Below are 26,172 nucleotides of genomic sequence, written 5' to 3'. Positions count from 1 at the left end.
AAAATCACTCTATCTTGCAATAAAAGGATGTTGCATATTTTACTGAAGGAATTTTATTAATTGCATACTTGCAGGCTCTGATGATGTCACCATAAATGAGCTTCTAAAGAAACAGTCAAGAATGGTCAACACAACAAGGAGCATTTGCTGCCTTGGTTTCTGTTTCTCACATGAAGAATGTTATTACTGTGGGTGCTCACCTAGCTAACATTACATTGCTCATCAAGATGTAAAATAAATAAAATAAATCCTGCACACAGCAAGATAGAAGATGGGTCCATGTGAGCAATAAGCAATGCTGATTTAAGAAACTTTTATTATTTTCAAGGTTTAAAGTGTTGCCTTTCCACTTATGGAACTTTTTAAGCTTTTCCACAGAGAACAGGTGGGATAGGGATTTTGGCCTCTCACAGATTATAAAAACCTCTTAAGCACAAATTTTGCATTTTCTGAGCCCTTTGTCTCATCATTCTCCTGCTTTGAGCACAAGATTAAATGTCCAGCAAAACTGAAGGGTTTGAATATGTCTTTTTCCAGCAGGAAAAGATTTCATTTGAAAATTCCAGAGCAGCTTAACCCTCAGCTATTGAAGGTGAGATATTTTGGTAGTTTAAAGATTGATTTTCCCTTTCATATTGTCTGTAATTAAGCATAATCAATGACTCACACTTAAATACACCAGTGAATTGCATTTCCAAATGCTTTTTTATTAATACTGTATATGCAGTAATAGATTTTCGATGGCAAAAAGTACACTGCTTCTAAAAGAAAACCCAATTAGTCAAACCAATACATAATAAGGTGATTTTTTTTTTTCTAAATAGAGCCAAATTTGACAATCAACTCCTTTTCCAAATTCTTGAACCTTTATGCATAACACAACAACACACACCCAAAAAAAGAAAAAAAAAAGAAGAACAAAAGAGAAAAAAATTCCTCTCTGGGGTCAGAGTAAACCCACAATTGAGCTCTTTCCTGGTGCAGGGGGAATAAGGGGAGTTATAGCATTAGTCATCAGAGCTTGAAATTCCTTCCAAAAGCTGTGAGTATGCATCAGCCATAGAAATAGTCAGGAGACAGAGCTGGCTTTTAGACTGTGGCATACTATTATTACAACATAATAATTATCATTATTCTGAGGGAGGCTTGACTGTAAGGAGGACATAAAGGCAGCACAGGCTGTGAGACCAATAAAAATAGAGCTGAGAGGAATAGATTATATCTCACAGCTGGTTTATTGATATTTATGTTACAACAGCCAACAGGAACTCCCTCAAATGGTCCTTCTAATATTAATGTACCACTCCAAAACACAGTACTTCAGGTAGTAACAGTGGCTATAAATAGCTGGTTTCAAACCCTCCCAGTCAATTCAGAGCTTCAGGACACAATTAACCAACCTCTTCCCCAGGTGCCACTGCACATTTACAAGGTCTCAAAGTGCCACTGCAGAGGAGCTGCTGATAGTTGCTGATGCTCAAAGCACTTTCTCTAGAGTCAGCAGGTTTGTCCTATTTCTAAAGCTGAAGTCTTTTTAAAGTCTCATCATGTATTCTTCCTTCTCCTTGCAAAGATTTTAAGGCCCTGGTGCCAAGATTTCTACATACAGGGTATAAAAGCCACCAAAAGAAAATGAGCACCTGGTAAAAAAAATAAAAAATACTCTACTTGTGATGGTTGAGGCTGACTGAATTAATGAAACAATGAATGTATAAAATACATCCTTTCCCTTAAGGGTCACTGATTTATCTCCTGGTCATATCTTTTCTGTAGTAATTCAATGTTTTATTCACTTACCTAGCAAGGAGTTATTGGGTCCTTTTTATGATCCTAAAGTGCTTCTAGTTCTCCAACCTCTGACTGAACAGATCTATTCTACAACAGACTAATCCAATGCCTTGGACTCCATTCCTCATGTCATTTTCTTTCACCTGTGAAGTCTGTCCCACTGAGCTGCTTACTCCAATTAACTTTAGCTATTAACTATTAGCTACTGCTGCTTACTTCACTCTACTAACTCTCTATCCAGGTCCCAGGGGCAGATAACAGGAATGACCTTCTGACTCACTGCTTTTAGCGTGCTGTAAGCTTTCACAGACATTAGCATGGCCAGGATTGTTTAACTTGTCCATCAGCGCCTTGGAGGAAGGGGCAGGGGCTCCTCAGTGAGTTCAGTGATGGCAGAGCTGGAGGGGAGGCTGAAACCCCCAGAGCTCTGCAGCCCTTCAGAAGGGCCTGGACAGGCTGGAGAGAGGCAGAGGAATGGTCTGGAATGCAGCAAAGGCAAATGCAGGGCCTGCCCTGGGGAAGGACAGCCCCAGGCACAGCACAGGCTGGGGCTGCCCTGCTGGGAAGCAGCTCTGCAGAGAAGGGCCTGGGGGTCCCGGGGGACAAGGAGCTGTCCCTGAGCCAGCAGTGCCCTGGGGCCAGGAGGGCCCCTGGGATCCTGGGGTGAGCAGGGAGAGCACTGCCAGAGGGAAGGGAGGGGATCCTGCCCCTCCACTCTGCCCACTGAGGGGAGCCTGCAGTGCTGGGCCCAGCTCTGGGCTCCTCAGCACAGGACAGACATGGAGACCCTGGAGGGGACCAGGGGAGCACTGGAATATGATGAAGGGACTGGAACATCTCTCTGATGAGGAGAGACTGAGGGAGGTGAGCCTGTACAGCCCTGAGAAAACTGAGCAAGGACCTCATTAATGCCTAAGAACACCTGAGGAGGAGGTGCCAAGAGGATGGAGCCTTTTGGAGGCTCTTTTCTGTGCTGCTGAGCAATAGGACCAGAGGCAGAAACTGATGTACAGCAGGTTCCACCTGAACATGAGGAAGGATCTCTTCCCTGTGCAGTGACTGAGCACTGGCACAGATTGCCCAGAGAAGGTGTGGAGTCTCCCTCACTGGAGATGTTCAAGAACCATCTGGACACAATCCTGTGCCTTGGGCTCTGGGATGGCCCTGCTTGAGCAGGGAGGGAGGATGGACCAGATGACCCTGCTGTGGTCCCTTCCCATCTGACCCATTATGTAATTCTATTACAGCCTTGATGAGATTATTAATAAGCACTGAATCACTTTGAATTAAATTTCTCCCTAAGCTTCTACATCCCAGAGATGTGACAGCAGCCAGTTACCATATTAAAATGCACAATATCCAAAGCTTAATATTTCCCTTCAGAATTTTTTCTGGCCATTACATAACCCAGTGTAACTTAGTATTATGCTACAGGCTGGCTGATAGCCAGCATCAATCCATTTTATCTGACTAGCAAGGAATGTCCCAGGAGGGGACATCTACAAACTTGTCACTGTGGTTCTGACAGCCAGTTTCTCATATTTTACATGAAGAAAATAGCATCTTTAACAAGACTATTTTGAATGTGATCTCAGAAGTGCAAGAGTCTGGCTTTCCTGTGTAGTTTCCATCAAGCTATTGGAGTATATTTTTAGGTATGTGATCAACTCAGAACTATTCCAGTATTACTCAAAGAAAAACAGTACAGGTTCTTTAATTAGCCACCTGCATGCCTCACCAGGGAGGACAGAACACCCACACCTCCTGCACCATGCCAGCCTCCTGTTGTCAGCCAATTTTCATAATGGCAAACAAGGTTCACCATCCAAAGTGGCTGAGACACGAGACAAAATACCATTCAGTTTCAGCTTCATCCTTGGTTTACTTAAGGACACCTCACACTGCCCACACAATTACAAGGTGGCTTGCTATTCAGGGTTCACTTAATCAAACCTGTGTGTTTTACATAAATTCCCATATTACTGAACAGATAATTAGCTCTGCTCTCACACCTTGTGGCAGTTTTCTGGTTCTTTTGCTACCCCAAGGGAAGGCACCTATCATCTTCTCTGTGGAAATAGCTGGGTATATTTGTGCTAGAACTCTTGTAATGTTGGCATTAGAGCATGGGAGAGTTTTGAGCCAGCTTTAACAAGTGAAATCCTAGACTTCAGTTTTACTAGAGCTGTATTCACAAATGGGCAAACAATAGTTGTCAAAAAGTTTAGACTTTGGTCAAAAAGGTTTGGCCTGAATACCACAGCCCACATAACCTAATTCAAGTTTCTGCAAAACAAGACCAAGTTTTTTAAAGGGGAGGTTTCAAAACCTCTTTAACATAATCTAAAACACTTTTTGTCTTTAGTGTCATATTGTCCTATGAATGTCTTAGTGTCATACACAAAAATATGTAAATCAATTGTTTTAGAGGGTGCCTTAAAAAAAAAAAAAAGTTTATAAATTTCTCCAGCATGGAAAACATTTTGTGTTTTGCAAAGGGATAAGCAGCTATAAGGGAAACCAACAGTGTCAAGACCAGGACCCTTGTAAATGCTGTGAAATCAAAACTCACCCGAGAAAATTCCAGCCACCGATACTGAAAACGTCTGCTGAGGTTAAATAACCTGGAATAAACCATCCTCCACACCAGGTAATTGGCAAGGGTCCTGTTAAATAAGCATATTTGTATCAGACATGTAAACACATATGGTGTACCACAAAGCACTCACAGGAATAGCTCTACAAACATTTTACCCAAATGGTGGAAATTTCACCTCAAAAATTAATGAGTGATGGCCAAATTGATAAATCCCAATTACACAGAAGATTCTGTATGGTTGCAGCCATTTAATATATGATTTCCCCATGATAACCATCTTCTGGGATTATTTATAACACGTCCATCACCTAGTATGTAATTTTTAGGTAATGTTTTTTTCCCAAAAGGCTGCTTTCATTTTCCTTAGAAGTAGCAAGAACTATGTTATAATAATAGTTGCATCGAAATTCTATCCAGAGACTAATTTTTTTTCCCTTTTGTAGATCAAAGTGAATGTTATCTTCCCTCATTAGCAGGGCACATAAATGGTAACAGAATAGATAACAGTCCATCCCACATACACTCTCATTATCTCATATTTGTATCTTTCATTAGAAGTTATCAATATGCCTTGAAAACTTCTACTATTCACAAAGTTATTAAAGTATTAACATTCCTATTTTGTCAGATGGATAATTGAAATACTAAAAAAGAGAAGTGTCAGTAACAAAACTCTTTTAAGAATTGAGGCTTAGAGATCAAGGAAGAGCTTGTTTAAAATTCCCAGGAAATCTGGCATCCATACTCCTTTTCTAAAATTTTGGGCACCTGACTGGAGGATTTACCCAGCCTAGATTGATCTCTCTCCATGTTCAGCAGTGGCTGTATGAGCTAAAGGTGCATTGTGAAATACACAATAGTCTCAAAACAAGTCCAACAATAGCCTACACTTATTATTCTCATCTTCTTTTACACATGACATATTTTTCAAGGATAGTCATTGCTTCAAAGCTAGGATATTCAAATGTTATTTGTTCCCCACTGGGATATACATAACATTTTTGACAGGCCACAGGTTACTCTGTAGGTAGGAAAATGGCTTCTGTGCAACTGAGGCTGCTGGCATGGACTGAACAACCCCCCATCTCTAAAAATCCCATTTCTGCAATTTTCAATTGCCCTAAGTGTGGAGCAATGCAGCTGCTGCTACATTAATAATGCTGCAATAATGGAGTGTCACTCCATCAGCCTCACTCAGAGACACATCCCAAGCAGCTCCCTCCTCTGAATCATAACAGCTTGGAAATACACTTTGTGGGCATGTTGTCTTGACAGCAGCATTTGCTTGAGACAGAACTTCAGTTTTGCCTCTAACCAAGCTCCAGTCCACCCACACAAAGCCTTCAGCTCAAGATGTGTTGCTGCATCTCTCACCCTGGGAATATTCCCTCTTTTAGCACACAGACATATTCTATAGTGCACATAAAAGCCCACAATTATTGTAAAATACATCTGAAGAAGATTTTTTAGCATGAATAATGTACGTTTATAAGACAGTATGTGTCAAAAAAGCCAAAATAGTTAGCTCTGTTTAGATAATCACACCATTTTAAGATAATATTTAGGAACATTAAAGATTCATTTCAACCTAAGAAATGCCACAAAGTTCAGATTTTTCCCTTAAGTTTCTGACAATGTGGAATTTTCTCACTCAATGACAAGTGAAGCACCCTAAAAGCACTCAGCTCTCATTGTTTTGGTAAACGACTCCAGAAACCTCCCAAAAATCTGCCTCAGATATTTCAGCAGAGCTGAACAATATCCTGCTGTAGCATTTATACAAATGTCACAGATTAAGAGGTTAAAGATTTGCTTCCAAGCAAAAGCCCTAGGTAAAATCCTTAGCTAAATAAATCACTACCATTATGTATTACAATTTACTTAATCACCACCAAAACCAAAATCAATTCTCTCTTCTGTGCACTTGTTTTCACACAGCAATGTTTGTTTCCCCAACATTTGGGTAGGGCCTCCCTCAAACTGGTAGTGAATGAAAGGCTGAAATTCATAAAGGCTGGGTCTCAGAAAGGTGACGTATTGAAAGACAGCAATATCAAGAATTCAGAAATGTTTGTGTCACATATAAGTAATGAAGGCAGATGACAATTGCAGGAAATATAATTAATTTGGGTTGTTTTAATTTGGGGAGGAAAAGGCTGACACTGGCTAAAACCAAGCTGTCTGATGAGACAGTAATAATTCCAGACTGCAACCACAGCAGAATCCACAATGCATTAATCAGCAGGGGGGCTCCATTTCAATGCTTATTAATGGGGGGTGGGCAGCAGGTGGAAAGGTTGAGGGTGTTTGTTGTCTTGTGTTTGAAGCACAGTGTGCTTTAGTTTGTTCTTCAGAACAAAATAAAACAGTAATTGATCTGAATTTGTTTATCTATTTGAGGGATGATTATTTTACATTTTGGGCTAACTATGCCAACTTCAAATCACTTGGTTATCTTCAGATGGCTTAAAAACTGACAATTTTGCTGATAAAGTTACTACAGTGCAGATCTTGGGGTGATTTGCATCTCAGTTTCACAAATAAGTTCACTGAGGCCCAGAGAAGTTAATCTCTACACGTGAAGCAAAATCCAGTAGACAAATAAAACATAAAAATCCTCTCTGCTCTTTCAATGAGACCAGACTATTTGTTTTTGTAACCTTTCAGAAGAGTACACTCTATTTTAACTTCCAAATGCCTGTTGCAGAAAGTGTGGGCTCACTTCTAATCAGTATGACCCTTATTGTGACACACATTCCCAAAGGAAGTGGTACAGAGATTGTTTGCTGGGACAGTTAAAATTATACCAGTACTTATGAATATTTACTAAAGTACTTTCTGTCCTGCCTGAGAATAAAGTAGGTTGCTCATGTAAAATTCTGTGAGTTTGCAATATTTTAATCAACAGGCATGGTAGCAATTAAAGAGGACAGATTTAATATGAGATAGGTGGAAAAACTAATTGACATTTAAAGAAAAATATCTCTTTCACAAATTTTAGATCTGTTTGAAAATCATATTCAGAATTGAGTCACGAATCAAATTATAAGTACCAAAAAACTTTTGCCTCTGTTGCTAGAGGCACTAATTCAAGACAAATTACTGGAACTTCTCTAATGTTTCAGATAAAGACTAAGACCAGAAAAGAGATCTAGTGCCTCCATCCATCTCTGAAGAAAATTCCTCATATGCTATATGAATTAGAGTTCTTCTCAATTAACAGTTCCATACTGCAAAGGTAAGGGAAGGTAAGACAAAGGAAAAGGAGCCCACAAGAAAAGAGGAGAGGGACATTTTGCAAGGACATATAAGGGGGACTGGCTTTAGACTGAAAAGGGATAAATTTGTCAGCTATTGGGAGGAAATTCTTTACTGTGAGTGAGATGAGGCACTGAACAGGTTTTCCAGTGAAGCTGTGGATGCCCCATCCAAAACATTCCACAATTCCATGAAACTGCATTCTGAGATCTATGAGAATCATAAAGCTGCTTCTTTCACCAGCTGCAAAGACCTCCAGAAAGGATGCAATTTAGAGCATCCTATTTATGGCTCACATAAAGCACCAGCACACAGGTAACAGGGAAGGGATATAAACTCCTAATTGGTGCCAGCACAGTTCTATCTCCTCTCTCATGGCACAGCTGTACTGGAGCTCTGCCATTGCTCATTTACATCACAGCTACATACACACATCTCTTCTTCCTGCAATAGAGATAAACCCCACTAAAAAGTATGCCAAAAAGCTGGAGGAATCCCTGAAGACCTCTTGCAAAGAAGGTCTGGCTTACAGCACCTGGCATGACTAAGGCTGGCTATCCCCAGTGATGGAAGCTGATGGAAACTCCTGCAGGCTGCTTGCTGAGCTGCTTGGGCAGCTGGCCATGGGGAGCCCAGCTCCTGGGCTGGACCACAGCAGAGCCCTGGCCTCTGACCACCCTGCTGCACCTATTTCAGACCCCACACTGAAACTTGATTATATGCAGTTAAGTAAAATTCTGCTAAATTCATGCCACACCATGTTAATGTGCTCTCTTCTAGTAATATTGCCCTGTGAATGATTTCACAATTCAAGATTGCTCAGCAGGTTCTCTCAGGGAGAAATTTTTAATACAAGGATTGTGAGTCTGTACAACTTGCCACCTCCAACACAAACTGCTTCTGCAGCCAGACTTCATTTTCACTCCACTCTTTCCTCCACCTGAAATAAACTTAATGAAACACTTTACCAGACCACTGGGTAAAATATTGGGGCATGAGCCATCTTTTTGTGACATTTTGAATAGTACCCAGGCTAGCAGGGTGCTCATTCAGGCAGAGGACACACAAGGCACTGGAATAAAAGCATAATTTAGGGATAGCCTTGTAACTAAAAAGAATATGAACTTGGTGAAAATACCTGTTTTTTCTAATGACCTTCCATTTCCTGAAATGATGATAAGACAATTCCCATTGCAAACACTGAAGCAAATCTAAAGTTTTGAAATGCTTTTCTAGGAATTTCATGTCTAGATATTTACAGTAACAAATAAAATTCATGTTGTTTACATTAAATAAATCTTTAAAATGTCATATGGAGAAAGAAAAATAAGATTACCTAAAAGAAAATATTCTTGTTAAGCTTTCAGGGTTCACCCTTCAGGAAAATGTTGAGACCTCATTGTTAGGAGTTCACAATGAGATGGTTTCCTAATTTTCTCAGGCCAGATAGCAAGGCTACCTCTGACATTTTAAGTAATGAACATTATCACCTAATAGATAAACACGACCTTGGTTATCGTGCCTGGGCTGTTTGGATACATTTTACACACAAGAACTTGAAGCCTGCTTGGGTTCAGTTTAGTACTATTTGCCGTTTCTAACATTTTGTGATGTAAATTTCTTAGGATAAGGCTGAGCAGAAAATGCCTAAGCCATTAACACCTATAAGATGTGCAGAGTGAATATACTGGAAATGGTTTTGCTCCCCCTCTCCCCCTGACCTGTGAGGTCAGAAACCTGAGCTTTGATAAAGACAGGCATTACAATTATTTCAGGTCATCACTCCAGCCTCCTTTTGCCACAACACACAGGCTACCTTAACTTCTCTTGAATACTCAAATTTTCCTTGAATAGGAAACTAATGGAAAAAGTCTCCAGGTACTACTCTGTAGTTACAGAATACATTTGCATGTAAGAGTATATGCAGAGAATAACTAATTCCCTGTTATCTTGCTAGATATACATCCTCTAAATGACACATTTATACCCACCAATGTAGCAAACTTTGAGTTAAAAGCAATTAATTTTTAAAACTTTCTTCAATAGATTAATATTGGTGGCAGTAATGCTACTTATCTGAATCTCTTTTTTAAGAGGATATTTGATGATCTGTAGGCAAGTCAGTAGTTTTTATTTTATTAATTGTTTGATTTGTGTGCTATTTTTTACAGGTACTATGAAATAATAAATATTTCATGAATTAGTAAATATTCCATCACTAGAGACACAGAGCAACAATATAAGAAAAATCTTTGTCTTTTTTTCCCTGAAATACATTTAGTTGTGTCCATACTGTACAACCAGCAAAGACTGATATTTGGAGACAATCATCTACACAAAATTTTTTTTCAAGTTCAGTACCATGCCTCAGAGAACAAATTATCAGAGAAATCCTTTAGATGTCATCAGTAAGGATGTTTCAAATGGGATGTTACCTTTTAATCACTGCCCAAAGCTGTCTTGCTTCCCTGTGCAAAGCACATCTGCCAAGTTTAGTCTGAGCTACCTGCATTTCACAAATATGATCTGCAGGTGCAAAGGATTTCAGAAGATACAAGACCCTAAACAAGCAAGAGATGCTGAATGCATCTGGAAAAGAGCAGCTTTACTGCAACCTGTGTTAACCAGAGAAGAAATGTGTTGAAACTGAAAATTCTCCTGCTGTGCACAAAGTAATATCTAAATCCTCTTTCTGACAAAATCAAACAGACTGTTTGCCTAGAGACTTGATTCCAAGAATAGCTGAAACTCATTATAAAAAGTAGAAAAAGCCCAGCATTTTACATCCCCTTACAAGTGTGGGTAAAACCATCATAGAATCCTTACTTTTTCCTTTCATTTTCTAGTATCCTGAATAAATCTTTGAAGTACTGGGGAACACGGACAATCACATTTTCTGAAGGACCTATATCTTTAAGCTCAGGATAGAGCTTGGTGTCAATCACCTTCTTGATGTACCCCAGCCAGTCAAACTGCAATGACAAAGAGAAGGCTGGTTAAAGCAGATCATGAACAGAGATGATTTATTAACTAAGTTACTTTAAAACTAATGGGTTCAATGTTTTACTTTAAACTAAGAAACTATCACACTTTGTCATTACATATGTTTTCAATCCTCATTAAAGTTGTAACTGTATTTAAAAGAACATACACTGTAAATGAGCACATGCATTCTTCCACATGCTGCTCTGAATGCTAAAGACAGTTTTAATAATGCAGGTCAGAAATTAAAATAATAATTTTTCAACAATCCCCAACCAACCTGTGGGATCATGGCACTGAGCTCTGATATGTTCATTTTGTTGTACATCACCTCACTCGTTCGATTTTCGTATGGAATCATGATCTGGTGAAGAGAAAAAAATGCACAAAACCATCAAAACAAGGTTTATCTTGCAGGGACTCTTACATATTACCATCCTTCCTAATCCCAGCACAGAAGTATCACACCACCTGTTTTCCAAGCATTTTGGCATTAACCTCTGTTTCTGAGGATTGCATTTAACTAGAAGAAAGGGAACATAGTCCCTTTTACATTTAGCTAATTACTGGGAAATTTAATGAGCTGCATGTCTTCTTTGGACTTATGAGACTGATTTAGCTCAGGAAAGACATGTTAATACAGAAGAGATATGAGTACACCTTGGCCATTAGTACTCATTCATTCCTGATATCAAGTAGAAGCCAACTTCAGATTTAATAGATCAAATCTGAGATAGGTGCATCTTCATAACTGGAAATGCATCTCATGTCTTGGATTTGAATGTGTTCTTGCTAGGGCTGTACTCCAGCTGGGAGAAGAGCAGTGAGTTTTTCCTCATTTCACCCCATCCTCCTGATTTGCATAGCAGGAAACCTGAGTATATAGGCCAGACATGAATAAAACCTTCCCCAGCCAGGCCTCTCCTCTGGTGACCAGAGAAGCCAGACCTCAAGTTCCTCTGCAGTGTCCAAGGATACAGCAAAAGAAACCCTAAATATGAAGCAAGGCCTGTATAACTGACAAGAAGGGCATGCAGACTCCAAGACAGCCTTGTGGTTCATAATAGGAAAACAAAGTACAAGATGTAGCAAAAAATTTTCTCAGAGAAACAAAAATTCCTGATGACAATTTCAACCCTGCTGTAAGGTAAATCCTATACAAGAAGCTGTATGCTGGGCAGTCTAAAGGACAGAGATTGATGCCAGACTAATCAGACAGCTGGCACTTCTCCAACCAAAATTCTCCAGTAAGTGTTTATGGCTTTAGTATTGTTCAAGCCACAGAGGAAAAAGATTTGCTTTCTTTTCCTTTTCTGCAAATTTCATTTATCTGAAAAATCTTTAAACACTTCTTGAAGCTATTTACTTTCTTCCTCTCAAAACTTTTCCTCTTGGTCCAGTGATTCAAATTTAATAAAAATATTCCCTGTACACAGCAAGCTCTCTCAAACCCTGCCACTCCTTCCTATATCCAAAGTGTTCTTGCTGCCTCTTCCTGAGCATAGAAATTCTCCATTACATGTGTTTATTTGAAAAGATGCAGAGGAACACAGGATGCAGTAAAACCTCCAGTGACAAATAGGACTACCTGAATCCCAGAAAGGTGTTTATATAATCATCATGTTTATTAGGGTTTATGCAGCAATCCATGTCCATTGACTCATGCCTAATATCTGGATAGATATTAGGGGGATTATTCTTACTAAAAGAACCTGTAAGCAAGCAAGGCTTGTTGCATAACAATGTGCATTACTGATGCTGGGGGTTGTTACATGATCCATGTCATCTCACGTGGCAGCTGCCCTTACATGCTTGGTGGATTAATGCTCTGTAAGACACTTGCTAAGCAAAGCATCAGAGCTTATTATCTTATTAGCATCTTCTTATGCCATCACTGATAAACAGAAGAAATATTTACTGTTTTTCAAGTGTGCTGGGTCACAAAGAAATATTTGTACATTAGTTCATCCATGCTAAGTAACTGAAAATGGATATTGGACTTGGATTAGACATTTGACGAAATTTAACCCCTTTCAGAAGAGAGATGGAAACACTAATTGGATACTATTGTGGTGGCCCTCATTTCTGTACAAATACACCACTAAGAAGCATCCTGTAGACTGCAACAGCAGAATCCAGATAAAATACATCTGCTGCATCACCTGTCCCATGCAAAGGGCTTCTCTGCTAACAGGGGACAGCATTTCACAGGGATAGGTTCTTTCCTGGCCAATGTGAAGGAATACTCAGCTCAGCTGGCAGTTCTGCAAACCAGCATCAAGTCTGTACCCTTACTTTTGATGGTTTCCCAGCACTGAGGCCAACCTTTCTTTCTAGTTTTAGTAGAGGTTGAAATTATAACAAACTTGCTGCTCCCATGAGTGGGATTCCTGTGGCAGCCACACTGAAACAGAGACATGGAGAAGCAAAAACTCTCCTTCAATCTTCAATAATCCTGTGTCCTAAACAAAACTCCTCTCAAAAATGTCGCCAAGTAAATGTCAGAACCAAGTACCAGATTTAAATACGTTTAGCTTTACTAAATTCAGCAGATCCCCTAAATCAAAACTTGTGCATTTTTCACCCATTCTCCCAGACTAGTCAATGAAGACACTTCAGGATCTAAGTGTGGCACTGTTGCAAACACCTCTCTCTCACACCAAGATCCAACATCCCACCTCAGTCTTGCACTTCTTTTAGACTGCTCCACAGAGAATCAGCCCAGTCTGCTTCTTAAACAACAAAGCAATACGTTCTCAACACAGGTCCACAGCAGGAGCACAGAGTCTACACAGCTTCAAATTTATAGAATCACTTAGGTTGGAAAAGACATGTAAGGCCTTGAGTTATATCATATTTTTCCAGCTGCCCAGTGGGTACCAGTGAATTGGTGTAGATGCACTTCAGCTGGGATACTGATCTCATCATCTTTTTGGAAGGAGAAGTCTTAATTCCTATGGGAACATCCCCAGGCATTTCCACAGTTTCTAACACACCAACAAGCCCTGTATCTCTGTTACCATATGGATCTCCAGCTCCACTGAGATGGCAGGCCAAAGGACCTTGCTAATAAATACACCATCCCTTAAACACTGCCATGACATCCCCAGGTTTGCCTCTGGTCAACCTGGCTGATATTACAGTTTAAAACACCAAGGGTATTTGGCTAAAGTTCTCCCCTTGAAAATAAAATTTATAGTCTAACAATTAACTAAGAGAGAAATAATATTCATGCTTTCTTCATCAGGATCTGCCTCTAAAATCCCTATTGCTAATGCTGTTGATGTAATGGATTTTGATTTCAAGAAAGGTCCTTATTAGATTACCAACCTCTGCTATTTTAACTTCCAGTTTCAGAACTGATTTCATGTCAGATTCAGCTCGGGAGGCGTTTGCACCCAGCAGCACTGCTGTGTCAACCATGAACTGCAAAAAGGCATCTCGGTACTGGAGAGAAAGAGAAAGGCTGAAATCACAACAGGGTTTGCTCTGGAGCAGAGTTGTAGCAGGAGACCAGAAATCCCCAGCTATAGAAAGGAGTTTAATACTTTCATGCCTTAGGAATCAAGGTTGTGCTTTCCTTACCTTGAATGCCAAGCAAGTTCAAAAGGAGAAATATCACTGTAAAAATACCATGCATGACAGAGACAACTGCTGTGGTTCAGGGAGTACAAATCTCAGGAAATGCAAATGACAGCTCTGGATTAGACTGGCAACTTTTAGCTCTTACAAAGGGATTAGACAATGTGTAAAACCTACACCAGTGTTTTAGGCCAGCTAATACAGGAACCACCATGGGACTGAAGTATTTGTATACAAGTGCAAGATTCATTTAGGAAACTCTGCAACAGTGTTTTGATAGAAGTGGTGTTTTCTGCTAGATACCCTGCAAAACCAAATCCAAACAATGCACAACCCTTTCTCAGTTTGGAGTTCAACAAAACAAAACCAACCAGTGAGAAAAGATGAGGGGGGAAATGGTGGCTCTATTTTCCAGCTGACAATACTTACAGATTTGGCTTCTGTGGTATTTTCTAGGTAATCCTCTCGAGAAGCCAGAGAGAGGCTTGCTTGATCAAGCTGTTAAAAACAACACAAGGTAACATTTAACAGCTGAGTTCATCAGATTCAAAGATAAATTGATAAGCAACTTTGGAAGGGTTCATGTTTTTCTGGCAATTACGGTAGCTGTGTGCAAATATCTAACATACAAAACACTGCACCAGTCTGGGTTAGACTGGGTTTCAAAACAACAGGAAAATGCTATGCTATGCTGACAGGTACTAACTGAATCATATTACTGTGATCTGGGGAGCCTCAGATGACCCTGCATAGCTAAGCCACCTAAAGAAAAGAATCACAAGTGTGATTTAGAGCAGCTACATCAGTGAGTAGGAAATGTAAATGGATCTACAGGACCAAGCCACTGGTGTTGGTGACATGCATCCATCTTATGCCTGTTCCAGGGGTGCAAGGGTCAGCCTGGGACCACACCAGCCCAGTGTATGCACCAAACACCCCTGAGTGCTGGACACGAGAGCTGCTCTCTCTCTGGGAGGCATCTCTGGGTTTTTTGCCTGAAACTGAGGTTACACTTTTGAGCTTCACTTTTGAGCACTGGGTGCTGTACTCAGTCTTTTGCACAGTTGAACTGCAACTGAAGGGAATAACAGCCAGGACTGCATCACAGGATATTGTTATGTCCCCACTACTTTGGCTGAAGGTGTCTGGTAGTCCAGATGAATCTTTGACCCTCATTTATCTTTTCCATCTAAACATGGATCAGGTTTTCTGGTTTACATTCACCCTAACATTGGACTTAGGCCTGAAAGTTTGAGATGTACATTTAGTGTTTTGACTGAAACACCTACATGGGATTATTTGCATAATTTTTCAAATTCCTAACCAGGAAAAACTCTACACAGCATTTTATAATTATTACTGGGAACTGAGATTACCCAGAACTTTTCAATGTAATCAAGTTAGGTTAGGGTATGAAAGCCAGAGCTGAAAACTTAAATCAACCAGCTTCCAAACTCTGAATAATACACTGATTGAAGCAGAAACAACTGCTTTGATGTTCTAAACATTTTTGGTTTGATGCTGCAATTGTTTTTAAAAGATAAGTCTAGTGACAATAGATTGCATTTATTTATACAATTCATATAAGTATTTTTAATCTTTTAATCTACTTTAAGTGATTCATATTTCACATTTTCTACAAGTAAAAAATAAATGAAACTTAGAATTTAAAGTTAATAAATAAATGTAATATTTTCCTCTACTAGCTGATATTCACAACCTTTAAAACATACCATAAACAAATAAAACAAACCATCCTCAAAAAGAAGTAATTGTCATACTGAGTGCAATTTTCATTCTTTGGGAAACAGCATCACTGTCTTTTCTCAGTACAATGATGCAAAAAGAATATACTCTTATGCTTTGGGGAATTTCAATTATGTAACTGTTACATTAAATGCTCATTCAAATTCCCTGGTCTTAAGAATTAGATTTGACAGCACATTAAACCAAGAGAGCACAAATACGAGAAATAAATAGAAGAAGTCAGCCAACTGCTTCAGCACTCATTAAAAAAAAAAAAAAAAAAAAAAAAAAAAAAAAAAAAAAAAAAAAAAAAAAAAGATTATGTTGAATGGTGAAAAAAGTTTTATTTGGAGTTTCCACTTCTTTTATGACCCATTGATGATTTTGCAATGCTGAACAAAAAGAATTTTGCAATAAAGCCATTTTCACAAGCAGATTGAAATACTCTGTGGTACATCTACACCCCAGGGAATTTGTTAAAACATGGAGAAAGTAGAGCACTGGCTGATGCATTCTGCAGATAAAGATCCTAATCAAATTAACATCAGAATACCCTACAGAATAATATGTTATTCACAGCATGTAGTGCTTCAGTTAGACATTTAATTCCTAGGTGCCCCTAAGCATAGGGAGTGAAGGAACTGCTGGTTATAAATCATTTCCAAGAGACCAGCAGTGAGGATGTCCCTGCCCAGCCATCTGCTGACAGGTGACTTGCACTGAAATATTATGACAGGAGATACTCACACAAACATCTCCCTGATTCTAGTGCTTCAGTTCTCTTAAAGAGAAGGAAATCTGACAGGATCTCAACAGCATTGTAGCAGAATGACACATCCAATACAGCAAACTGTTGATCTGCTGTTGACTATCCAGGAAAATGTCTTAGAGATGGAGAAAAGTTACCCTTCAACTTTATGCCAGGAAAATGCCTCAGTCAAAAGACATATGGAAGAACTGACTTAGAACTGACATCCAGTGCCACCACAGTCCCTGAATACAGGTATTGCATATAATACAGGGAGGTGTTCTTGGCTACATTCCTACAGCTAGCCAAGATGCTTGTAAAATAAGGATCACAGATCCTATTTTGCTGTGATGAATGCCAACATTCTTATTTGTTCCATCTCTCTTGCCTTCATGAACAATTTTCTTGTTGCCATGGAGGGAGGGTCTGCTCTGGATACTCATCTAAAGCTCTTAAACAACAATGCATTTGGCCCAGGCATTCAGTCTTGACACAGTTATACAATTTTATGTGGAGTTTTGTCAGACTACAGGGAGGCAACATTTCTTGAGTCTTTTTCTTACTTAACTGTTGTGTAATGCCATGCACTGTTAACAAATTGGTAAGGTTTTGTCTAAAGGCAATATTCAGAAAAAAGGTAAATTCCCTTATTTCATGTTTAAAAGCACTTGGGATAAATCTGTGTTGTAAGGTGCTGTATAAGCACCAGATTAAGTGCTTCCATCTGAAGAAAAACAGCTTAAATTCAAAATATCTGCTACTGATGGACCATTTTTCATCCTCACAGACAAAAAGTATTGTTCATGCAACCAATGAGTCATAAGCAGCACAAAGAATTAGATATTGACTTTTTATTCTCATGCACATAGACCCTGGCTATTGGTCTACTGGGACATTATTATGTTTTTTTCTGTTTGAAAGAAGAAAACTTGTACAGAAATACTTTTGAATAGCATGTTGTTGCTCGTGGCTTCTGCATTCCCATAAACTGGCACCTACATACATCAGCAAGCCAGTAGATAATAACAGCAGCAATCAAATGTAAGCATTTGGCACATGTTTCTAAAAAAGAGACCATGAAATACATGCAAAGGAGCCAAGCAGGAATGCTGCCCTGTACCTTCAGGATGTAGCGGTTGGAGATTTTGTCGTCAGCAGCCACATACAAGCGGATGAACACGGAGCTGCTGTGCTGGCCACGGAGAGCAGCCAGGGCCTGGACCAAGCTGAACCTCCTTTCTGACCACTGCCCCTCTGGCCCAATATTGGATTCCAGCACGGGCCAGCGGAAGGGTGAGTGCTTCAGTATGCTTAACAGGGGTTTCACATCAGCTTTTTCAATTTTATCTGAAATGTCAAAGTGTCACAACAATTACGTTCCAGACAATTCAAGCCCGGCAGCAGCCACAAAAGACAAAGATTTATTGGCATCGATTGATTCCCAGGCAAGGCAATCACAAGAGCTGAAACTCAAAGCCTCTGCTCTGCCTGTGAGCACAGCAGCATACAAGTCCAATCCTCTTTATCTGTATCAAGAATAAGAAAGGCAAGTAAGAGCCTTTCACAAAAGGCAAGGGTTGGAATTAGGTAAATTTTAGAAAAAACTCACTCCTTGCTGAGGAACTAGCATAGAAACATCACTGTTTTGGGGAGAGGATTATTGCTCATAATCAAAGCTAGAGGGGCAGCATCTGGGCACCAAGGTTGTAGAGCAGGCTGTCTCACTTGCTGGCAGATAGGCCATGCCAAAAAAAAATAAATCCTGAAGAGTCAGAAGGATAAAGGGGACTCCCAAGCCTTCTTTCACCTCTGCAGCTACCTAAGGGTAGTGATGTGTCCCAAATGAGTGTACATTATCTTACAGCAGCATTTACAGCTAAGGAAACGCACTCTGCAAGCATGGCTAACTTGCTTGACATGCAGATACTAAAGCTAAAGAGTCCAGACCTGTCTATACCCAGCCCTGGGGTAGTGTTTTGATTAAACAGATTTAGAGAAATGTAGAAGGTGATGAGCAACAGGCTCCTGAAAATATCAGTATGAGAATTTCATAAGAAGGTTCCTCTGATTTACTAACCTCAGGCACTAAACCCACAACCCTGAAACACAGTTTAACATCCTTTTGCACAGATAAATATCTCTTCACAGTTCTGACAAGTAGAGGTTTCTCTAAAACTGTGCCTGGGTGTACCTCAGTCTCAATAGCCAGCTTCAGAGGTGTAAAAGACCCTCTGCTTGCAGTTGAACCCATATCAATAAAATTCAAGCATCTGCACAGAGCTTCACAGGGCTCTGCAGAGAGATAAAAAAGCCTGCCTTTATAAATGCAGGGAATGAATGTATGCCCTCCTCAAACAATCCACTTACTCTCATTCATGCAGGATGCATAAAGGATCTTTGCCTTCTGTACAGCTTCACTGTCTCGTCGTTTGCTGATGGGTTTCTCTAGCAATGCTGAAAAAACAAATAACTTTTTTCAAAACTTTGGAAAACGTAGACACTGTTTGCCTGTTTCAGCATTTGATTTAATCATAGCATTTGTTTAATTAAGTATGAGGCTCCATGTGTAGTTTCTTAAGCAGTAGCACAGACATAATTGCACCTTTTTCAATCCCCAACAGAGAAGGATTTTTTATTTATTTATTTTGAAGAGAACTGACATAAAGCCAAATGACAGATGCAGCTGGTTACTCATCCTCACAAGCAGCTATCCTCAGCAAACTGAGGTGACAGGCAGTCATGGGGTGAGGGTGGGAACAAACACACAGAGCAGGGAGTCAGGAATTGTTTTCAAGTGGCTCAGCTTCTGGTGCTGGTACATTATGAAATCAGGACCTAACACAAGGTTACAGGATCCAAGGAGCAAGCTGTAAATGAGCCATGATGCTGCTGCAGATACAAAGCACTGTGGCTAATTGCAGATACAGCTGAGATTCAGAGATCTGTCAGCTCAGGTGCTGCTCAGCTCAAGCTCTGCCAGGCCAAGAGAAGCAGCAGCTCTTGAGCACAGCACAGGAACAGGGCTGGCACACTCTGCTGGACCTTGTTCTGATTTTACAAGTCCCAAGCAGGTCCTGCACAGCCTCACCTCATTGTTGCTGGCACCACTGCAAGGGGTGGCTTTGCTGTATCCAGTCCCTCCTGTTGTGTGCCAGCCAGGGATAACAAGCCTTGATAAATTCAAGACTCCCCTGCACCAAAGCACCAGCCTGGGTCTCAGATGAGCAGAGGCAGCACAGTGCAAGTGTGCTGAGAGGTGCCCCACACAACAGGGGGAACACAAGAGTCCCAGGGGCCTGTGAATGCACAGAGCCACTGAGAGTCCATAACACCTGCCATGGCAAGAACAAACAGATCCAGGAGTGGACTGGGGACAGTGCAAGGCTGTTCCTCTGCCAGCACTGCCTGGGGACATGCAGAGTACTGAAGAGGTGATGAATAAATGCCACTTGTCCTCTCCCTTCAATCCCTTTTTTCCTTAAATAAACAAACAAAAAACCCCATTGCCCAATTAATTTGCTTAGACCCTTAAGACATTTAATAATGAGATTATTCCCTTTTAGTTATGAATAAGATTTTTTCATAAAAATACTTCTGGAGAGGATAGCTTTGGTTTCAAATCCTCAAGTATTTCCCAATTTGTGAAATACAATATAATGCCAATCATCAATATATATGTTCAGTGTGCACAATTCTTAGCAGCATAAACAGACCTGTCCACATTTTTTAAATGGCATTTGAAAAGAAATGATAAATGAATCCTCCATAAAACTAAGGATGAAAAACTACCCTCCCAATAAAACCACTACAACAATTTCTGTCTTTGCCAGTCAGCTATACAACCATGAAATTTTGAAACTAATAAAATCCAATGGCTAAAGCTCAAGAGAAAAACAAATTATAAGAGCCAATAAAATCACCTCTAGAGATAAAACTGCATCAAATTGTGTTAAAATCAGACCTGATGTTTTCCCATCAAACCATGTCATTAATGTGACATCTACCCCACCTCATACTGCAGAGAGTGAAGTGGGGTAGAAGTTGCCAGCTTGCTCAGAATTATTTTATGAAGATAATTCTAAATTCCGGTGACATAAAATCCACTGATCAAACATGGAAGACTTAATAACTTAAGAAGATGCTTGAATCCTATGGACACTGAACTAGGGAGTGTGATCCATGAATGATCTTTAGGCTATGGAGATTTCCCAGCCTTAACCTCAAATTTTCAAAAAGATTTAGAAGCTCAAACCTAAGCACTGATTGCATCCACAACTTCTACATTAGCTAGTGTAAAATCCAAATTCAGGATTTAGAAATTTGCTTCTTATTTAGCTCACAAATATATATGGATTTTACATATCCTTGAGTATTTAAAGATGAATAGCAAGAAAAGGCAAGAATAGCAAGAAAAGGCAAGAAGAATAGCCCACTGATCAAAGATATATGTAATCAATTAGTCTGTCTAGAGGTTGTTTATTCATGGATAGAAAGTCACTAGTGTGACTGAGATCAATGCAGGCCCATCAGGCTCTCTTTAAATTAGCAGTGTTGGGTGCTGTGAGTAGCCTGGCCTCAGCTGCAGGCTCTGACAATCCCACTCCATCCTTCCATGCCTGTCTGGGTCAATGCTCTCTACAGGGCAGGTTTTGGGAGGGCAGCAGCTCAATCTCTGCTCTCCCAGGACTCTGCAAGCTGAACAATCCTGCCCCAGGCCATCCCACACCCCCTGAGCAGTGATTCAGCTCCTGACACATGCCATGGGTTTCAGACTTCCATCTGCAGTAAGGGAAATGCCAGCCAGGGGCACATGGAGAGCAAATTCAGCCCCTCTGAAAAAACTCACCTGAACTATAGGGAAAATTGTCCTTCCACTTTGAAAAACTATAATAGCTTCAGATATTTTCTGTTTTGACTCCAATATTTAAGCAAAACCTATATTGTCTTTCAAGGGATAGGAAGAGAAATACCACCAAGGAGCAGGTAATGTTGTGCCTCCTAAGATACCACAGATTTGCTGTTTAGGTTTTACTTTGTCTTTCCAAGCTTCAGCTCTCTTGCCTCACTAAGGAATTGTGTGTATTCATACAAATCCACTGAGAAGTTCAGTCTGATAGGCTTTCCCTAACTACAGTTTTCTTAAGCTTTGGCCTAGTTAGTGATATCAGGGCTACCAACATTTTGACTAAAACACTTCACTTAGCACTGAGATAGACATTGAGCTTGTTCTTGAAGCTATCTTGCTTGCTTGCTTTCTGTTTTCTTGTTCCAAACTGAAAGTCCTAATTCTTTAAAGCAATCTTCCATTTTAGGATACCAAACTTCTACCTCTAAAGAATTGTTAGGATTAAATGGTTTTGATCAGATTAGGAAATACACATCACTTCAACAGTATTGAAAATACATGCTTAAAATAACAGCTCATTTGTCAGCTCTCAATTGCATGATACAGCACTAGATACAAAATAGCAATCAGACTGCAGAGGTTAAAAAGAAATCACAATCTAGACTGATTTCCAGGCATCTGAAAAAGCACAGAATTGTTATTAACATCAACCAAAATTTAATAATTTCTCACTGCTACTGAGTTATACCACTAGCCTGCCTGCAAAGCAGAATATCCTAACCAAAAATCACCAGGACAAACAAAGTGAACCAACATAGTTTAAGCCAGCTGAATCTACAGTTTGGATATACTTAGCCAAGTATATGTCTGAATGGGGTTTTTTTTAGCAAAACAGCTCTTTTTCAGTTACATCTTTCACTTTCTTCACTTTTAAATTCTTTTCAAAGTCATTCCCTTTGGGATAAAAAAAAATCTCAGCCTCTATTACTGACCTCAGCACTTCATTATCCATGTTTCCATATGCACAGAATGCCCAAATGCAAGATTTATGATTCCCTTCACATAAAACTTAGTTATGGCAATATCAACACCTATTGGCAATTGCACTCCACAGTACTGCAGTACCATATCTCGTTAAGCAGCTGCCACTTGCACAGTCAGAAACTGGTTAAAGGTGTTCACAATATCCTAAACTTGCTGAGGGTGCAAATGCCTTCATCATTCACTTTCTTGTACCAAGGAGCTGAGGGTGCAGAAGTTCCCACTGCAACCAAGATTCTTGAACTTCTGTCACCCCAGGTCAGGCAGGTTTGCATCACTGCACTCCCTGACTCTCATATAAAACACAAAGACTCAGCATCACCAGCAAAAAAAACCATTCCATAGCTGGGAGTGATCTTCACTTGTCTGAACTGGAGATGCTCAGATATCATCAGGGAAAAAATGGCTCAGCTGGGGGTGGGGAGCTGGGAAGGGAAGGAAGAGAGTTTATATAGAGTTGCCTTCACACAGTTCTTTTTCAGGGCAAGAGGACTAAAAAAGGCCAACTTCCTGTGGTTCACCACCCTCGAGTAAATAGCAATCATCTGCTGTTAGAAGGGAGAGCAAGGCACATTGCAAAGAAAGCTCTGCATGTGTGTTTATTTAACTGCATACTATTCTAAAGCTGCTAAGGATAGTCTTGTGGCTAAGTGTTACCTTTAATCTCACTTTCCATTTCCAGCCCTTGTTGATTTTCCAGCCCACTGTCTTGCACAGCTTCACTTTGGTTTTCAACCACCATATTTTATTTATGGCACCAAGAAATCCTGTACCTTTCCTTCTTCTGACTTGGACTGCATGAAAAATGATTGTAAAGCCAGATTTGCACAGAAAAGTAACATGCACACCATTTATTCAGATTAGAAATATTGATTCAATGTATCAGTGTCCTGATCAGATTGTATATATACTGCACCCTTTCAGACAGTTTTCTATATTTATACGGTTGTGTTGAAATCCTGAAAAATACTATGCTATTCATGAGGCTTTTTTCCTATTCTAGTGAGAAAAATAAAAGTTTTCTCTGCACTTTACAACCCTAGATATAGAGAAATCATTGTGTTAATAAAGAGAGTAGCATTTTTTTCATAAGTATTTGTCCTTATCCTTTTACAAACATTTGCTCTGTGTGGAAAATGCAAGTGTTCACACAGTGATATCTGACAATGATCTGAAATATATTATAATGCTTTGTATCTTGAAGAAAAATAACTCCATGGGCAAATATCTCCCAGGGAATATGCTTGAACTGTAAACAAAACAAAAATTATACAAGAACCCCAAGGGACATCCCATTTCCTGGAAAGTTGTAACCCTGGAGGAGGGTAAAGCAAGAAACAGACAAATAATTCAGCCTGAACTCCCAGAGCAATGCTAGAACAGACAGGAGTCTTGGACTTCAAAACCAGAGAAGTATCTAAGTGGGGAGATGACCTTAGTGTGTACACAGGCTGGTGACACAGACTGGAACACAGACTGCCCTTTGGCTGTCTGAATTGTTAAAACAATGCTGGACAGAGGGCAGAAAAATATCAAAACAATTGGGTTTTTTCTTTGGAGGGTGTGGCTTGAGAAATAGAAGGGAGGGACAAAAAAAAAGCATGCAATAAGGGAACATGATTTTTCTCACAAGAGAAATGAAAGGGTGATGGGATCACAGTATCAAAACACCTTTAGAAAATTCTTGGTGCTAGAGAGGTCCTTAGTCTATTGGAAAAAGGCACAAAGAAAGCCACTGTTTAACAATGAAGACAAATTCAGCAGTGGCAGTGATTAACCATTGGAACCAGCAAGCAGAGGAGATAGTGGCTTCTCTGCCCCTTAATATTTTCAAGACTTCATGCTTTTTTGGGAGATAAACTTTACCCCAAAGTCAATTATGCTTTATCCCAGTGCAATCTACTGAGTTACATTATATGGGTAATGCAATTGTCTCCAAGTATGTCTCCAGAAAGATCATAGGAAATAATCCAGTGTTACTCCTGCAATTGCACTCTATACATTTAGGATACAGATCTCAAAGCACCCTTAGACATGACAGACCAAGGAGACACAGCCATTATCCATTGCTGCAGACAGAGAAAGGAAGTCACAGATTGCTCCTTATCTGGCCCATGTCAGAGTCCTGGTGATTGGGATAGTGATTTCCTTTATGAGCACAAAGCTTGCTGAACTTGATCCACACACTCAAAGAGCTTTATCCTTTGGAGACAATGAATTCCCCTCAGCCCCTTTAATTTCAGAGACTTTGGGAGTTGCTTGGCACTGCCCAGATGATGCTCAGTACTAAACTGAAAGCAGCTTGTAATACATTCTGTTTGGGATCAGACTCAGAAAGGAGCCCAAGGGCTGCACATTCAGCAGGTGTATTTGCAAATACCCAATGGCAGAGAATTTATCTTTCAATAGTTGAGCAATAAAGACTCTGCTAGTCACCTTTTCCTCACTGTGCTGCACAGCTGTAAGAACTGAGATTCTTAGCTGATGAGAAGAATAATTAAAAGAGCTGTTCTCATCTCCAGCTCTCAGTGACCACCTTTGTTTCCTCCCTAAGTTAGCACTATTATGTGCTACCTCTGTGAAAAAGCAAAACCCAAGCTATCCTTTGGAAAATTGCAGATGATCCTCTGATGCCAGCAGCATGTTCTTTTAAGGATGTCCTGTGAGGAGTAACCTCTTAAATGTAGAGAAAAACCTTCTCAAACCATGGTTGGTGTTAGCAATCAAACCAAACACACAACACAGCTGTGCAGAATGTCATTCCCTGAGGTTCCTGAACTATAAAAGATAATCATGATTAATCTAGTCATCCTCAAGAATGTCTAACCCTTAATTCCCACATTTTCTTCACATTTAGGAGGTATGGCAAAAGGGTTCCTGTAAAGTAACCTGTAAAAACCAAGTATCCAACTGCACCTGTGCCACTGGGGTTGTTTGGCACTCCACCTGCAGCATGAAGGCATCTCCCTCCCTTGGAACTCCCAGCACACTGGATTTCAGAAGTCAAGGTCAGTATGGTTCACAGAGCAAAGGTCTGGCCAGGATGCCAAAGGGCACACAAAAAACTTCAAAACCACACTGCTGTTACAGCTAGACAATGTACTGTCTGAAGCAACATGAGCCTGCACTTTCCAAGAGTGACCATTTCAGAATGCTTTGGGGCCAGCTGACATTCATTTAGAGTACCCTGTTTCCAATTCCTCCTTTTCAGAGTCCAAAGTAAAGGAGAGCTGGCAGTGGTAAGTTTTGTTGTGCCTATGAAGGGCACAGTGTTCTACCCCAAAATAAAAGCACTGGCCACAGCATATACAATTATACACAGGACTGCTGAGATCATTTGACCAATGGTAACGCTTTTGTCTTGATACATGAAAATTAGAATCTAATTAGACTGCAACATTCTAGGTTCCAAAATAGTCAAAGAAGAAAATCTGATACATATATTTTTATTCTCATCAGTTTGGAAAAGGGACTCTTACAGCTGGAATGGGGTCTAGAGGGGACAGTGAAGAATATTATCTATCTGTATGGATATATGTATGTATGTATGTTTTAAAAGTGACAGACTTGAATGATATTTCA

The 26,172-nt window shown here is 40.0% G+C and overlaps 1 protein-coding gene across 1 annotated transcript in view; it reads right to left on the bottom strand.

Annotated features, from left to right (window-relative positions):
- Positions 1 to 26,172, bottom strand: part of PHEX (phosphate regulating endopeptidase X-linked) — a gene marked incomplete at its 5' end in the record, with an annotated part of 92,880 nt that overhangs the window by 53,131 nt on the left and 13,577 nt on the right. The window contains 7 exons of the mRNA XM_079298160.1: positions 4,361 to 4,454; positions 10,472 to 10,617; positions 10,908 to 10,991; positions 13,958 to 14,074; positions 14,639 to 14,707; positions 17,824 to 18,050; positions 19,071 to 19,157. Coding sequence (XP_079154286.1) covers positions 4,361 to 4,454; positions 10,472 to 10,617; positions 10,908 to 10,991; positions 13,958 to 14,074; positions 14,639 to 14,707; positions 17,824 to 18,050; positions 19,071 to 19,157 — 824 coding nt within the window. The remainder of the gene's footprint in view (positions 1 to 4,360; positions 4,455 to 10,471; positions 10,618 to 10,907; positions 10,992 to 13,957; positions 14,075 to 14,638; positions 14,708 to 17,823; positions 18,051 to 19,070; positions 19,158 to 26,172) is intronic.

The sequence above is a fragment of the Erithacus rubecula genome (assembly GCF_903797595.1).
Source record: "Erithacus rubecula genome assembly, chromosome: 1".
NCBI classification, from domain to species: domain Eukaryota; kingdom Metazoa; phylum Chordata; class Aves; order Passeriformes; family Muscicapidae; genus Erithacus; species Erithacus rubecula.
The sequence above is the reverse complement of the archived record's forward strand: the minus strand, read 5'-3'. Positions and strand labels throughout refer to the sequence as shown.